This window comes from Callorhinus ursinus, unplaced genomic scaffold (genome assembly GCF_003265705.2).
Source record: "Callorhinus ursinus isolate GAN/ISIS: 27379988/994484 unplaced genomic scaffold, GSC_fseal_2.0 scaffold14, whole genome shotgun sequence".
NCBI classification, from domain to species: Eukaryota; Metazoa; Chordata; class Mammalia; order Carnivora; family Otariidae; genus Callorhinus; species Callorhinus ursinus.
In genome coordinates, this window is record NW_027397076.1 from 13,347,227 (window position 1) to 13,361,802 (window position 14,576).

Below are 14,576 nucleotides of genomic sequence, written 5' to 3' on the forward strand. Positions count from 1 at the left end.
ATGCCCCGGAGAGCGCGCCTCCCCCAGGCCGGCACCGCGGTAGCGCGGGTGCCAATAACCCGAGTGAGGATTAGTAATAATCGCGATCATGGAAGCTCTTTTTTGGTCGCCCAATGTTCTGGGTAAATGTCGTGGAGACCACTGTCCCTAATTTCTAGATTAGGAAACTGAAGCTGGGTTACCGGGCTCCGTTGACCACAGGGCCAGGCGGAAGGGGGGTCCCCGAAGGGCCAGGGAGCCCAGATGGGGCTGAGTGGGGCAAACCTCTCCCCAGGGGCCGGGGCGGGAACCGAGCATAGAGACCCGGGAGGGGCAGCGTCGGGGAGCCCCGGCCCAGCGGGCTGGGACGCGACGGGCGGCCGGCAGAGGGAACCCGAGGGTGAGGAGGAAGGGGGTGCGGTCGGTGAGTTGCTCCTGGGTCCGCGCGGCCGTGGAGCAGGGTGGCGGGTGCCGCGCACAATTTTCGGTTGGCCAGCTCCGCTCCGGGATCCCCTACCAGAAGGTCCCCGAGATGAAGGGGGATCCTGGCGGGGGAGGATAGAGCCGAGACTAGAGAAATCATTGGTGCCTCTGCCCAGCGTCCGCTAACGCCTTCCTGAAGGATAGGTTTGGACCGGCTCCTGGATCCAAACTCTTGCAGGTAAACGTGGTTTCAGCCCCGTGTCCGCCCCCCCCCACCCCAGCTGTATCTGGGGGCGCCTACTCTCAATTTGCCGCCAAGGTTGGAGACGGAAACAAGTTTATTTAAGGAAGATGGTCTGTAATTCTCACCCACATCTCTTCTCACCTCTCAACTGCTGTGAAAACATTGGCAGGCACTGGGTTTTACGTCTTAATTATTTTATTTTTTTATACACTTTTATTAGACTTGAATCTGTTCCATTTTGCAATTACAGGCATATGTGCAGATTTATGAAGTTGTAGGGGTAAAGGAAGGGGTGACATTATAAAAATATAGAAGGCTTTGGGTTCCATAAACTGGTCTTAACCCCACTCTGTTACTTATGAGCTATTTGACCTTGGGAAATGTCCTTAATTTTCCCAAACCTCAGTTTTCTCATCCATCTTCTCATGGGGTAATTGTTTCTTTCTATTTTATGGACTTGTTTGAGCTTTAGAGAAGATGAAATGGAAAACACTTTGCCCAGTGCCTAGCTCTAAATAATAATTATTATTATTATTATACTATTACTACTGCGGCCGCTGCTGCTGGTTTATTTTCATCCTGTTATTTCTCCCCTTGGTCAGTTAAATTCAAGAGATCTCAGCCAGGAGTTCACAGAATGTACCATGAACTGAAAGCTTTCAAGTTTTGGTGAAGTCAAAAGGAAATGGTCATTCTATTCACGGGGCTGTTGAGTTGTGGGTGAACGGAGTGCGTTGATGACAGTCCAGATATCCAACATGGCCTGAAAAGCCCCTGCAAACAAGAAGTTTGCAGAAGCAAGAAGGACAAGAGTGGGCTTCTCTCCCCCTTGGTCATTTTAAAATACATAGTTTAGATAATTTCCTCAGTGATAACCAACACCCCCATAGCTCTTCTCAGTTCACGCAGTACTTTTTACATCATCTTACATTGGCTGTCTTCTCCTGTTCTCCTCCTTCCTCTTGGCCCCCAGGTGTTTTTTGCTTTTTTTGTTTTGTTTTCATTTTGCAAAAGGGGCAGTCAGAAATGTCAACAGGAAAGTCCACACAAAATACGCCAGCAGGGCCTTAAAGGTCGAGCTGAAGGTAATTTCCTCGTCCCCGTGCTCTGCTTCTGACCCAATCAAAAGAGGCAGGTCGTTGAGCCGGCCAAGGACCTAGTGGCTCCTGGCTCTCAGGTAAACAAAAAATTGCTAGCTCTGGTCTCCCCACACCATCCAAGGACACAGTTTACAGCCCTTTCTCCTAGTATTTGTCCAAGTGGGTGGGAAGGAGGTGGGCAAAAACAGAAAGGCTTTAGGTCTGAATCTGTCTAAATCTTTGTTTGCATATGGGAGATAAACAAAGCTTTTTATCTCCTACTGAGAAACTGGAAATCCATTTTCACTGAGTTGCAGAGAGAGTTGTTGAGAAAGTCAAGCAGAAACTGCTTCGAATAATATCTGGTAGATACTGTTACTGTTCATTGTATTTGGAGTTGGTCTTGGACTTTGGGATTGGGCATTATAAAACCCCATTCCTCTTTTTCCACTTCCATGAAGCTTGGAATGTTAAGAATGTGCACGAAGATGGGTCAGGTTCCCCACGTTTGCACTGATATTGCTGGTAGATTCCTCTCCAATGAACTGGTTTTGAGAATTTGAGTTCAGGGTTTCTTAGGAAAGCTGGTTGTCAGTTACCCCTCCTTTTCAAATGCTGGTGGTTATTCACAAGACACAGCAGACTAGGGAGAAGACAGATCTGGATATCTGCCTTGAAGAAATTATAGGCAATTATTTCCCTATCAGCCTATCGTGAGTGGGCACATTGCATGCATTGCCTGTGTTTGAAAATTGCAACAAGCCTGTTAAGGAAGATATTAGTATCCATACCAGATAGAAGAACCTAAGTTGCATTGAGTTTCATTGGATAGGCCTAAGAGAAAGAGCTGATAAGAGCCAGAGGCAGGATTCAAACCTGTCTGCCGTTAAGGCCAAGGTCTTTCCATAGGGTCATCCATGCTACCCCTGTGATGATACGTATCAAAAATCTGACTCAGAGGCCACATATAATTTCATAATGTTAGAAGAATGCTAGCATTAATTAAATCAACCGGTATGGTGTTCACTTGGGAGAACAGTATATTTTACACCCACATCCCTTTAATAGATGTCTAACATATCTCAAATGTAACATGTTCCCAGCTGAACCTTTGATCTTCCCAGTTGCCCCTTCCCCCACAGCCGCTCTGTCTCTATGGATCACAACTCCATTCTTTCTTTCCTGGGCTCTTTATCTCATACCCCACACCCAAACCATCAGCCAGTCCTGTAGGCTCTACTTTCCAAATGTATCTAGAATCTGACCACCTCTCACCACTTCCATTATCTCTTGCCTCCCAATGACTGTAGCCTCCCAACAGGTGGCCTTACTCCACCCTCACCCTCGTGTACAGTCTCTTCCCAGCTCAGCAGACAGAGTGGTCCATTCCAGATTCTCATTTCACTGAGGAAATGACCCACAGGGCCCTCGAGATCTCTCTGAGCTCATCTATCACTCCGTGCTTTGTTCACTAGGCTTAAGTTCCACGAATCTCCTTGCTGTTCCTCAAATACACCAGGCATCCTTCCTCTTTAGAATGCTTTCCCCATGGGCTTACACTGCTATGGTGCTCACTGAGCACCTGATGCTGTGCAAAGTGAGGGACACATGTTAACTCACCTAACCATCTCATGAGGTAGATGCTATTCTTATCCGCCCTTTTGAAAGATGGGGAAATTGAAGCGTGGGGATTAAGGAGCATAATGACAGTCCATGCTCTTCACCACTAGCCTCTGCCACCTCTGAAAACAATGGCTTGAAGTCACACATCACCATTTTAAAGCCCTCATTTTTCTGAGCTCTTCATCTTTTTCATCTGTCAGAAGTTGGATTTGAACATATATATATTTTTAAACATATATTTTAGATGTGAATTTGCAGGCATTTGCTATGCAATCCAATGACATTTTCCCTCTATTTCAGTACGGAGATTTGTTTAGTCATGCTATTTTTATTTTGTACAACAAAGACATTCACTGACTTTGACTTTCTTTTCCTGATTGGCACATCATATTGGTTTAGTTCAGAGAAACTTATAATCCCTTCTAGGAATAGCTAGCTCTCTTCTTCTCTCTTCTGTTCTTCACCAACCCTTCATTAATCAATAGGGAGATTAAAGGTACATAAGTATAGAAGTATAACAACTTCTAGAGATTACTGGTTCCATTCAACATGTTCTCTGAATTATTGGAGAGCTGGAATCAGAGCTCTAGCAGTTGGTTTAGAAGAATGAAAAATTCTGGTCTTTCTAGGAGGGAAAAGGTGCCAGAATCCATGGATAAAGATTTTTGTTGCAGATAGACTTAGGATAAAGTGAATGAAAGTAGGGATGGATAGGGGGGTGAATTTAGATAGATAAGAGAATTGAAAGATTAAAAGTATGTCAAGAAAGAGGTGAGCAGAATCTTAGGGATTTAGATGAGTACAGCGTGTGTAAATATACAAAAACCTCCTAATATTGGCCATCCAGATTCCAAATACATCAACCCAACAGATTGTCATCAGTTTTTCACCGACCCTTCTTTTCCACTGTCAGAATGAACTCAATGCCTGTGGGAAAAAAATCTTCAGTAATCTGAAAAAGTATAATATCAATGACGTAGGTTTTTGTTAATCTTTTTCTTTTACAAGCTTTAACATAATTTCTTTTCTCTTTTTCATTTTTGTTTTTATAATCACTGGAAGTAAAATCACATTCTCCTTGGTCAATATTAGCACAAAATTTCTCCCACTTACTGAGTTTGCTCTGGGTGTTAGGGGTGCCCTGCTTGGTTGTTTACACACATTATGTCATCGCATCCTTTAAAAAGCTTTAAGAGGTGAGATTATATTCCCATTTTATGGAATAGGAACCTGAGGCTCAGAGCTGCTAAGTAATTAAAATGTAGGCCCCACGTAGAAAGTGTGTGTTTTTTTTTGTTGTTTTTTTTTTTGTCTTTTGTTATTGTTGTCATCGCTTTTAAATTATCCTGTTTCTGGCATCCAGAACAATGCCTGCACACAGCAGATACTCAATAAATATTTTTTGAATGTTAAATGATCTTGCTCACACATCTGTAAATATCAAACCAACAGGCTTCTCTGTTCCAAAGTCTGGATCTTTAATCATCTTCTACAAATGCCTCTGGGAGTCTCTTCAACGTGGCTCTTTGAGAGAACTGAGGCATAAATTTAAACAGGCAACCTGAAACAGGCTGTTTGTCCCGTTGTTCCTGGTGTGGGCACACCTTTTTATATAAATTCCTGAATATCCTTTTTCTTCCCCCAATGAAAATAACATTGTTACTTTTTTTATTGTAAAAATTGTGCAAACTCATTGAGAAATAATTAATATTAAAAAAGTGTAAAAATTCAAGACAAGGATTAGGGTGAAGCAACGGAAACATTTACCTTTGGTGCAAAACCTAAAGGGGAGGGCAAACACAAACAACATTTTAATTCACTACTTTTAAAAATAAAAGTTAATGCAAAAAATTCCATGATGAACAAAATGTCAAAAAAGTACATAAAGGCGAGATCTGTGGGCCCGGACGAAGGTGTGGCAAGGGAGGGGCTTGCTCTCCGGGTCATGGGGCACACAGTCAGATCCTGTCTGTATTTAAGGTCTTGATATTTTGTTCACCATGGATTTTTTTCCTGCACTGACTTGGAATTTTTAAAAAATTGCATTAACATTTTATTTATTTTGATAACTGAGTTTTGGGGGCCACTTCCTTGAATTTTGCACCTAACCCTAATCCCAAACCTGATAGAAATGCAAGGAGAGGTTGCTCCAAATCAAAGACAACCCCTATTAATGTTGGGTGAACAACTTTTCAAAACATCTGATTTGGCAGGTGTTTTTTTATCCACGCTACTCCCACCTTTTTGAAATATTTTGTTTTTCACTTTTAATATATAGTTAACAGAGGGAATAGTGACTACAGAACTATTTTGAGGGGCCACGGGGCAATCCGTGTTATGGGTATACCAGAGTTATTTAATCAACTCCCTGTTTATTAAATAACACGTCAACAAACATTATTGTACATACTATTTTTGCCCACTTACCCGATTATTTTCTTGGGATAAGTTCCCAGATTTGGAATTGCTGGGCCAAAGAGGTTGTGCTTTTAAAAGCAATGAAGGCTACTTGGAATCACTGGCTGATGAATTTGCCCCTTTACTCAAGGTTTACAGAATTTATTTTTTTTTTTTAATTTTTATTTCAATTCCAGTTAGTTAACATGCAATGTTCTCTTAGTTTCAGGTGTACCATTTAGTGATACATCACCCGATGCTCAGGTTTACAGAATTTATTTTTAATGTCTTGCTTTTTCTTTGGACAGGGCCAGGAGACAAAATGTCCTATTTTTTGCCGATATCACTGGCTTCTGAAGGTAAAGAGGAAATCTGTCAATGAGCTCTTACTTTGTGCCTGGTACGGTCGGTCTCCCCAGTAGATCAGGGAACGTAGAAAAGGAAAATACCAAACGACAAGCATCAGACATGGCCTTTCTACGTAAAGAGTTTATGAATGGCCTGCTGAGAAGGTTCTCTTCCACTTTTTAATTCTGCAAAGAAAAATCTTCACATCAGAGAGGCAATAAATGGTCATATTTAGCTAGATTGCTAGGGAATTTCATAGCATAAGACAATTAATTCAATTATTTGTCATAATAAAGGACATGAATAACTACATTTTATCAAAATCTGTCCTCTCCTTTCCTTTTCCAGCCTTTCTCTCCTCCTCCTGATTCTGTACAAGTATACAAGGAATTCATATTTATTGGTATAGAAGAATAACTTCTTTGTCACTTACAAATTTGACAAAGCTTTGAACATTGGATAACACCATGAGTGTGTTATAGGTAACAGGCAGTCTGTAGGCACTCTCCATGGGCTCGGGGAAAGTCATGCCATGGATTCTCCCACAGAAACTCCAGAAGGAACCAAACCAACACCTTCATCTTAGACTTCTGGCTTTCCGGACTGTGAGAGAATCAATGTCTGCAGTTTTAAGGCCCCCCTTTTGTGGTGATTTGTTATAGCAGCCCCACTTCTGTGAGACTAGGAAGTGATTCAGGTGGGGAGAAGGGTTGGCTAAGGGCCAGTGCTTACAGTGAGTTTATAATTCACTCATTCAGTTTATGACAATTTTATAACAAAAACTTGTTAGAATGGGTTGAAAGTGGTCCCTCCAAAATGGTAGCCCTCCGTGTCCTAACCCCTGCAATATGACCTTATTTGGCAAAAGGGTCTTTCAAATGTAATTGAGGTAAGGACCTCAAGACGAGATCATCCTGGACTTACGGTGGGCCCTAAATCCTAAATGACAAGTGTCTTTGGGAAAAAAAGAAGTCCCTGTGAACACAGAAGCAAAGATTGGAGTTACATGGCCAATGAATGCCGGAAGCCACCAGAAGCTCGAAGAGATAAGGAAGGATTCCCCCACAGAGCCTTTGGAGGGAGAATGGTCCTGCTGACACCTTGATTATGGACTCCTGAACTCCAGGACTGTGAGAGAATAAAGTTCTGTTGTCTTAAGCTGCCAAATTTATAGTTTATTATAGCAGCCATAGGAAACTAATATACTTGGTGTTTAGAGTTTAGTTTTTTCTATTTCTTTATAACCAAAAGGAACTTGGCTTTGGACTTGGAGGGGAAAAAAATATCTTGTCAATCCAGGACACTGAAACTTGGTCGGACAGGATTCAAGACTTTAAGCCACCTAGGGCGGGGTGGACAGTAAGTTTGTGAGGTTTATCTTGGGAGGAGAGAGGGTTGGTTGAGGGAGAGATGTCCAGCCTACCAATGATCACCCTTTGGATGGCATCAGTGGTCCCATCCTGGGATGTCGGGTCTAGCTCTGGCCTGAGAGTGGTGGTATTGGGTACAGGTCATGAACTCTGTATGCCTCTCAACCCCAAGTCCCTTTTGGTCTTTGACTTCTGTTGCCTCCTCTTGGGCCTTAGCCTGTTGGCTATGCCCTTCCATACTCCTGCTTGTCTCCAAGCCCAGCTGCCTGGACCCACCCTCACCTGTCTTTGCTCATGTATTATAAGGCCTAAGATTTCATGTATTGCCTTGGCATCTTTGAGCCTCACAGAGCCACAAAGACCTAACTGTAAGTCTTCCTGTTCTTGCCAGATTTGACTTCCACCCAGTGAGACACGTTCCCAACCCAGCAATTTCCTCATCAGCTGGACCAGTTATACTCTACTGGTTTTCATCCTGATGGGTTCCACAAGTCAATTACATCCTCTTGAGGGAAGCAGGGGGCACCTCACCCTCTTGTTACTACAAAGCCTGCCTCCTGCCATCCCTCTGTTTCACTCTGCTCCTGACATGGCCCTGCATGGCAGGTGGTGTCCTCCTCCTCAGGGCTATGAGTATAAGTGACTAATAAACTGCTATCTATCTTATTAGTCCAGTGTAGAGTGTCATATGTTTGGTCATCTCATACTATTTGGGGAAGGGATCCTTCCTTTACCCACAAGGTGAATCGGAGGTGATCAGAACACCACACACTCACTGTTGAGCTCAAAGCTTCCACTCTGCAATTTTCTTTCTTCCTAACCCATTACCTACAGATGAACCTGCCTGAGGTTTCTATCCCAGACATCCCCCACTTTCCCAACTGAATCCCTGGGCAAACAGCCAATTCTCAGGCAGCCTTTAAGCTCCAGACCAATAACTCCTATGCCTGTTGTATCTTTCAGCCACTTAGAGATGAGGGCCACTTTCAAAATACTCTGGTATTTTGGGAGGTGAAAGTGGGTGCAGGGGCTGAGGCAGGAGGGGGGATGTGTTTTCAGTTATCCTTTCCCTTTCTCTGACTTAAGTTGTCAGTTCTAAGCTCCAGAATTCCTGCTTTTGGCTCTTGGTCTCTGAAGCCAAAATTTCCACCCCCAAGCATTAAAAAGCCAGAAAGAAAGAAAAAGAGAAAGACCTTTTATCATTTGAGATTTTATAAATAAAAACAAAAAATCCATTCAGAAATTTAGTGGACCTTCCTCTCCCTTTTCATCACCCGTCCCCTTATGGCCAGGCTTCTCTTTTATTAAGTATACAAGTCCATGGTTTGTACTCACAGATATGTGCCACCATCACCACAGACCATTTTAGAACATTTTTATCATCTCAGAAAGAAACCCTGCACCCCTTAGCCATAACCCCCTAACTCCCCTGCAGCCCTAAGCAACCACTAATCTACATTTTGGCTCCATGGATGTGCCTATTCTAGACATTTCATGGAATATAATGGAATCTTATAATGTAGGGACTTCATGTGGCTTCTTTCACTTAATATAATATTTCCAAGTTTCATCAGTCAGAATATGTATCCTTTGTATGGATGATTAATATTCCATTGTATGGCTATACCACATTTTGTTTATCCATTCATCAGTTGATGGATATTTGGGTTGTTTCTATCTGTTGACTATTATGTATAATACTGCTATAAATATTCATGTACAAGTTTTCATATGGACATATGTTTTCATTTCTAGGAGTGGAATGGCTGGGTCACATGGCAAATATATGCTCAACTTTTTGAGGCTGTTTTCCAAAGTGGCTGCATTATTTTGCATTCCCATTAGCAGAAGGTTAAGATTCCAATTCCTCCACACCCTTGCCAATACTTGTCATTATCTTTGTTTTGTTTTGTGTGTGTGTGTGTGTGTGTGTGTGTGTGTGTGTGTGTGTGTTTTGGATGACTCTCTAGTCTGGACCAAGGATGTCCCTAAGGGTACGGCAGCAATGGCAGTGTAAGGGTAATAGTACAGATATTTGTAGTGATGGGAAGAAGCAAAATCTTAATGCCTCAAAGTATGATCCCACTATCCTGTAATAGGTCCCCCTATCTATTCACATAACAAATACAAACTCATTCCCCCTGAAGTATTAAGCACTGTGCTCGGTGCCATGGAAAACAAACAGATGAGCCATGTCTTTGGCCCTTGAGTTGCAGGCCCTGAATCTCTGCCTCAGTTGGAGACGCAAAGGCTGCCTTGTCCTCCTCCCAGGGACCCACCTACCCAGCTGCTCCATTCTGGCTGGTGGAAACCTCGCCCTTCTGGTCAGAAGAGCAGGGATGACAGATGTTTTTCTTTTTCTTTTCTTTTTTTTTTTAACAGATAAAGGAAAAGATGACTCAGTCAAAAAGGACAAGCCATATAAGATCTTTTTCAAAGATCTGTTTCTTTACAAAGAAAATGAAATGGCAGCAAAGAAGAAGGTAAAGTTTGATTAAAAGCCCAATCCAAATTAATGTTAGAAATTTATCCTCTTATCCATCACTTTTATGAACTTTGCTGGGTTAAGACAAGGGGTCAGGTGTGGGTGTATGCATTGCATGCTATGCTGGGGTATAGGCACGTACAACAGGAACAACATCCAGCCCACGGTAAGGACCTAATGATCACTGCCCACTGGGGGAAGACAGACACACTGTGACCATCACGTATGACAAGTATGGTAGATCCCACTTCATTGATTCTAATGCCCATAATTTTTTCACATTTTCTCATTCCTGAAATTGGGATCCAGCTTATATAGATGGATTGCCATGCATAATTAGCAGTGCACAAAACAATAGTGCACCTACAATAAATGGTATCTTAGAGTTGATAAAATACAGTAACAAAGAACATGTGGAGAAAGGAGTGACCATCTTTGTTGGAGAGAAGGATAATGGTGGTGGTGGTGTATATGTGTGTGTGGTTGTCTCTGTGCACGCACGCACACAAAGACTTAACTGAAGAGATAGCCAGAGCTGAATTGTTAAGAGTAAGTTAAAATTTGCCAGCCAGATACAGATAAGAGAATGTATATGTATGTATTAGGGAAGAGGGGCAGAGAAGAAAATAGGAACAGAAGTGGAGGAGGGAGTCATTTTAGAATTATTTGGTATGAAGCTAAACCAGAGATGAGGCTAACAAAGCTGTGCTGTGCAGTTAATCTCACTACTTATATTATTATACCATTTATTACATGATTTGAATTTCAAGAGGTTTGCTTTCCTTATTTCTAGAGGTAAAGACTAATTATAGGATTTTTTTAAAAAAATCCTATTTAGAATGAAGAAACTAAAAATGCTCAACAACAGATTCATCTGTAAGGTGAAGGTTTTATGCTTGTGTTATATAGTTTTATTGAAGGTGTCCAAAATTAAATTGAGCAAAGATTCATGAATTTAAAAAAGGCTGATTTATTTATGTCTACTGGGGAGGTCCATTTCCTCTCAAGTTTTCAATTCAATTCCACAGAACCAGTCCTTTCTTTTTTTTTTTTTTTTTAAGATTTTATTTATTTATTTGAAAGAGAGAGAATGAGAGACAGAGAGCACGAGAGGGAAGAGGGTCAGAGGGAGAAGCGGACTCCCTGCTGAGCAGGGAGTCCGATGCGGGACTCGATCCTGGGACTCCAGGATCATGACCTGAGCCGAAGGCAGTTGCTTAACCAACTGAGCCACCCAGGCGCCCAGAACCAGTCCTTTCAAATTAGTGGAATTTCCAAGTTACCTGCAGTTGGGCAAGACAAGGATTAAAAAATAAAAATGAAAATGAAAATAAAGCCAGAACACTTTTCAGGCTTGTATTTATGATGTACATGTTTAGTAAATATTGAATGTCTTTATATTTGTGCTCAGCTTCATAAGAGAAGGAATTGCAAACTATACCCGGGCCTTCAGAGATAAGAACTCAAAGTCGCTTGTTTAATGTATTAGTAATGAGAAATTTACCAGTAATGAGAGAAAGACTTATTGTAAACGATATTTTTATATCTGATTACTATTTTTAAAGACAACATTATTTTGTTATATTAGAAATTCTTTTAAACTTTTGCACTTGGGCAGGAAAAATTTATAAACCGCAGCATGAAAGTCTACCAGAAGTCTACTTTTTCATCTCGAATGAAGAGTCGTTCACACCTGGGCCAAGTAGCATTCTACTCTGACACAGCTGGGGGCTCATTCGAAAAATTTGGGCTAGATCCCACTTTTATTCTAAGATTAACAGAAGGTAAGTCTAGATTACTGTTTAAGAATATTATTTTGAATATTTACTGTTAATGTCAGGTTTAGGGGCTTTCCTGGAGGTAAAAAAAAAAAAGTATGCTGTCTCATACTATGGTTGGGGGGAGGTTCTCTATAAATGGAAACTGAGAGTGGGGACAAAATCTATTTTAAATAAGAAAGCATACTTTTCCAAGAAATAGATTGTTACTCATTTTCATGGCTCTAAGGAAGAAAGTCATTGCCAAAATGATATAGTATTAAAGGTTATGGCTAAGGCCATTTAAACTCATTTCTAAATGTAGAAATATATAGAAACTTTCCAAAGACAAGTGTTTATTTTCCATGCCATACAACTCATATATCCAGAATCAGGAAGCTTATAGAATTAAATAAGTTTTCCTGTTGTTGCAAAAACACAACCTGTTTTAATGGCACTTGAGAGCAACATGATAAAATATTACAGGATGTTCATTATTGCTCTATGAAAAGGAACAATATGTTAATCAAAATGTCATGGACTTTTCTTACTTATCAGATCAAGAAATGCTTACAAATGAGACAGAAAGCAGTTTGAAGTGAGGTTGAAGTGATTAATGCTAGGATGACGGGGTCATAAAATCTTCCCCCAAGATGAGTCTTGTCTAAATTTTTAAGTTAAAATTAAAAAGTAAGGAAGAAAGGAAGGGAAGAAGGGAGGAAGAAAGATACATCGAGTGCCCAGGATTTGCTGTGGTAACTTTGCCAAACTGTGATTAAAAAAAAAAATCTTCAGAGAACAACAACAAAAAAGAAACACCTGGGAAAGAACTTTGGAGTCAATAATTAGTGTAGGAGAGGGAAGCCATGTTAACTCTTTTAGATCTTGGAGGTGCATATTCTGCACTATAGTTGTACAAAGAAGTGCAAATGTCAGCAACATGGTAGTATCAGTGACTATAGCACGGATAGGATGTAGCTAGGTTCAGTCTTGTGTCTCATAGTTCACCTCTGTAGAATGGTGAACCCTAAGTCATCAAGAGCACTTAAAATACATGACATGTTTTAGAGTTCTACACAAAGTGGCTACCTTCAAAAATCCTTGCCACTTCCGAGAGAACTAGCAAATATGGCTTTGCAGATGACCCTACTCGACACCAGGCTGGGTGACAGAGGGGTTACTGGTCTCTTAACAGTAAATGACATACAGTAGACTCTTAAAAAGGAAATGGTAAGATTTTTTGGTATTATCCAAGACAATCTGGGCTCTGTCAGCAATGGAAGTCAGGTTGTCAGTTTCTGTTGATTACACAGAGAAGCAATTTAGACATTTTCATTGAAAATAAATCCCCCTCAGACTCTTTCCAATTGTGAGTTAATTTGGTTGAAACCCCCATTTCCCAACCTTACATTTCCTGCCTGAATTCTGATAAAAGACAAGCCTACGTGATGTGAAATGGGCAAGTGACCCCTACTTTGGGAGCCCAGTCATTTTATTTTTGTGTATTCAGTAGAAGGCAACTACCAGATCACCTCAAAGAAATTACACAGGCGACTGTCACAGATAGATGGGTTAGGCTGCAAAGTAGACGTGCCCCCTCCAGGCAGCCAGCAGCTTAACTGTGGTTTTACTCTCAAAGAGCAACACTTCTGGATCACATCCCCAGTGAGTGGTGAGGTACTCTGGTGTTGAGGAATACTAGTGTTTGGAAGATGATTTTGTCATACACAGTCTCTTTGTTAAAAAACCTTCCGGACAGCTAGAAGAGCCAAAATGGGAAACCCACTATAACCAGTCTATTTAGACTCGAAGAATAAAATCACATCAACTCAGCCAGATAGTATCATGTTAAAGTAGCCTGAAATGGTAAGCATGACTATAATATTTAGCAAATGGACAGTATAGGATTTTTTATATTGAGATGTATTCCAATTCATGTGACCCATCATAAGTAACCAAATGAAAGCTACAGTAAGCACTTTCATGCTTCTTTTCTACGAAAAATATTTTTAAGTAAATTGAACCTGAATCTGATCAAGCAAACATGGGAGATTGAGCACATGTTAAATAATACCACCAGGATACAATCTGCCAGATCCATTATACAGGAAATTCTACAGGGAAATTGGTCTGGTTTTTGTTTTTGGTTTTTAAGAGAGGGAGAGAGGGGGTAGGGTTGGGGCAGAGGGAGAGGGGGAGAGAGAGAGAATGCTAAGCAGACTCCAAACCCAGTGCAGAGCCCAGTGTGGGGCTCGATCTTATGACCCTGAGGTCATGACCTGAGCCGAAATCAAAGGTCAGACTCTTGACCGACTGACCACCCAGGAGCCCCTGATTGGGTTCCTTAAACCAATAAATGGCATGGAAAAATGGTAGTGTTTGGGAGGAGGTAAGGGATGGCAGTTATAGGTAAAAAATTAACTTTAGGAGTTATACCAACCAAATTGATCTTTGTTTAGATTTTGATTTTTTTAATTCTAAAAAGTTATTTGTGAGACCACTGGGGAAGTTTGAACCCAGACTAGGTATAAGATGATACTAAGGAATTGTTCATTTTGTTTGGGATGATAGTTGTATTATGGCTATGTTTTAAAACTTTTTTATCTGATAAATAAATACTGAAGTATTTATGGGTTAAATGATAATGATGGCTTGGATTTGCTTTAAAATATTGCAGTGAGGGGTGACGAGAGATGAAACGAGAGGTAAGATGTTGATCGTGCTGAAGTAGGTGAGAGATACAGACAGTTCATTTTATGAATGTTGAGGATTTCTATAATAAAAAGCTTTTATGTGTTAAAAAGAAAACCATTATAACTAGGTGCTTATTACTTTCACATATATTATTTTATCTAATCCTCAACAAAATGC

At 41.0% G+C, this 14,576-nt stretch overlaps 2 protein-coding genes across 8 annotated transcripts in view; one reads left to right on the forward strand and one right to left on the reverse strand.

The window, feature by feature from the left end:
• The first annotated feature begins 1 nt into the window (after position 1).
• The window catches only part of CCDC38 (coiled-coil domain containing 38), an 83,080-nt gene continuing 68,505 nt past the window's right edge, over positions 2–14,576 (forward strand). The window contains exons 1-4 of one of the 6 annotated variants that reach the window (XM_073900474.1): positions 2–640; positions 6,054–6,104; positions 9,846–9,946; positions 11,567–11,732. In XM_073900474.1, the coding sequence (XP_073756575.1) occupies positions 6,068–6,104; positions 9,846–9,946; positions 11,567–11,732 (304 nt within the window). In that variant the 5' untranslated portion in view covers positions 2–640; positions 6,054–6,067. The remainder of the gene's footprint in view (positions 641–6,053; positions 6,105–9,845; positions 9,947–11,566; positions 11,733–14,576) is intronic. The other 5 variants (XM_073900476.1, XM_073900477.1, XM_073900475.1 and 2 more) reach the window with 5 other exon arrangements.
• The window catches only part of SNRPF (small nuclear ribonucleoprotein polypeptide F), a 36,435-nt gene continuing 32,883 nt past the window's right edge, over positions 11,025–14,576 (reverse strand). For both annotated transcript variants that reach the window (XM_073900483.1, XM_073900481.1), the window contains one exon: positions 11,025–11,231. In XM_073900483.1, coding sequence (XP_073756584.1) covers positions 11,211–11,231 — 21 coding nt within the window. In that variant the 3' untranslated portion in view covers positions 11,025–11,210. The remainder of the gene's footprint in view (positions 11,232–14,576) is intronic.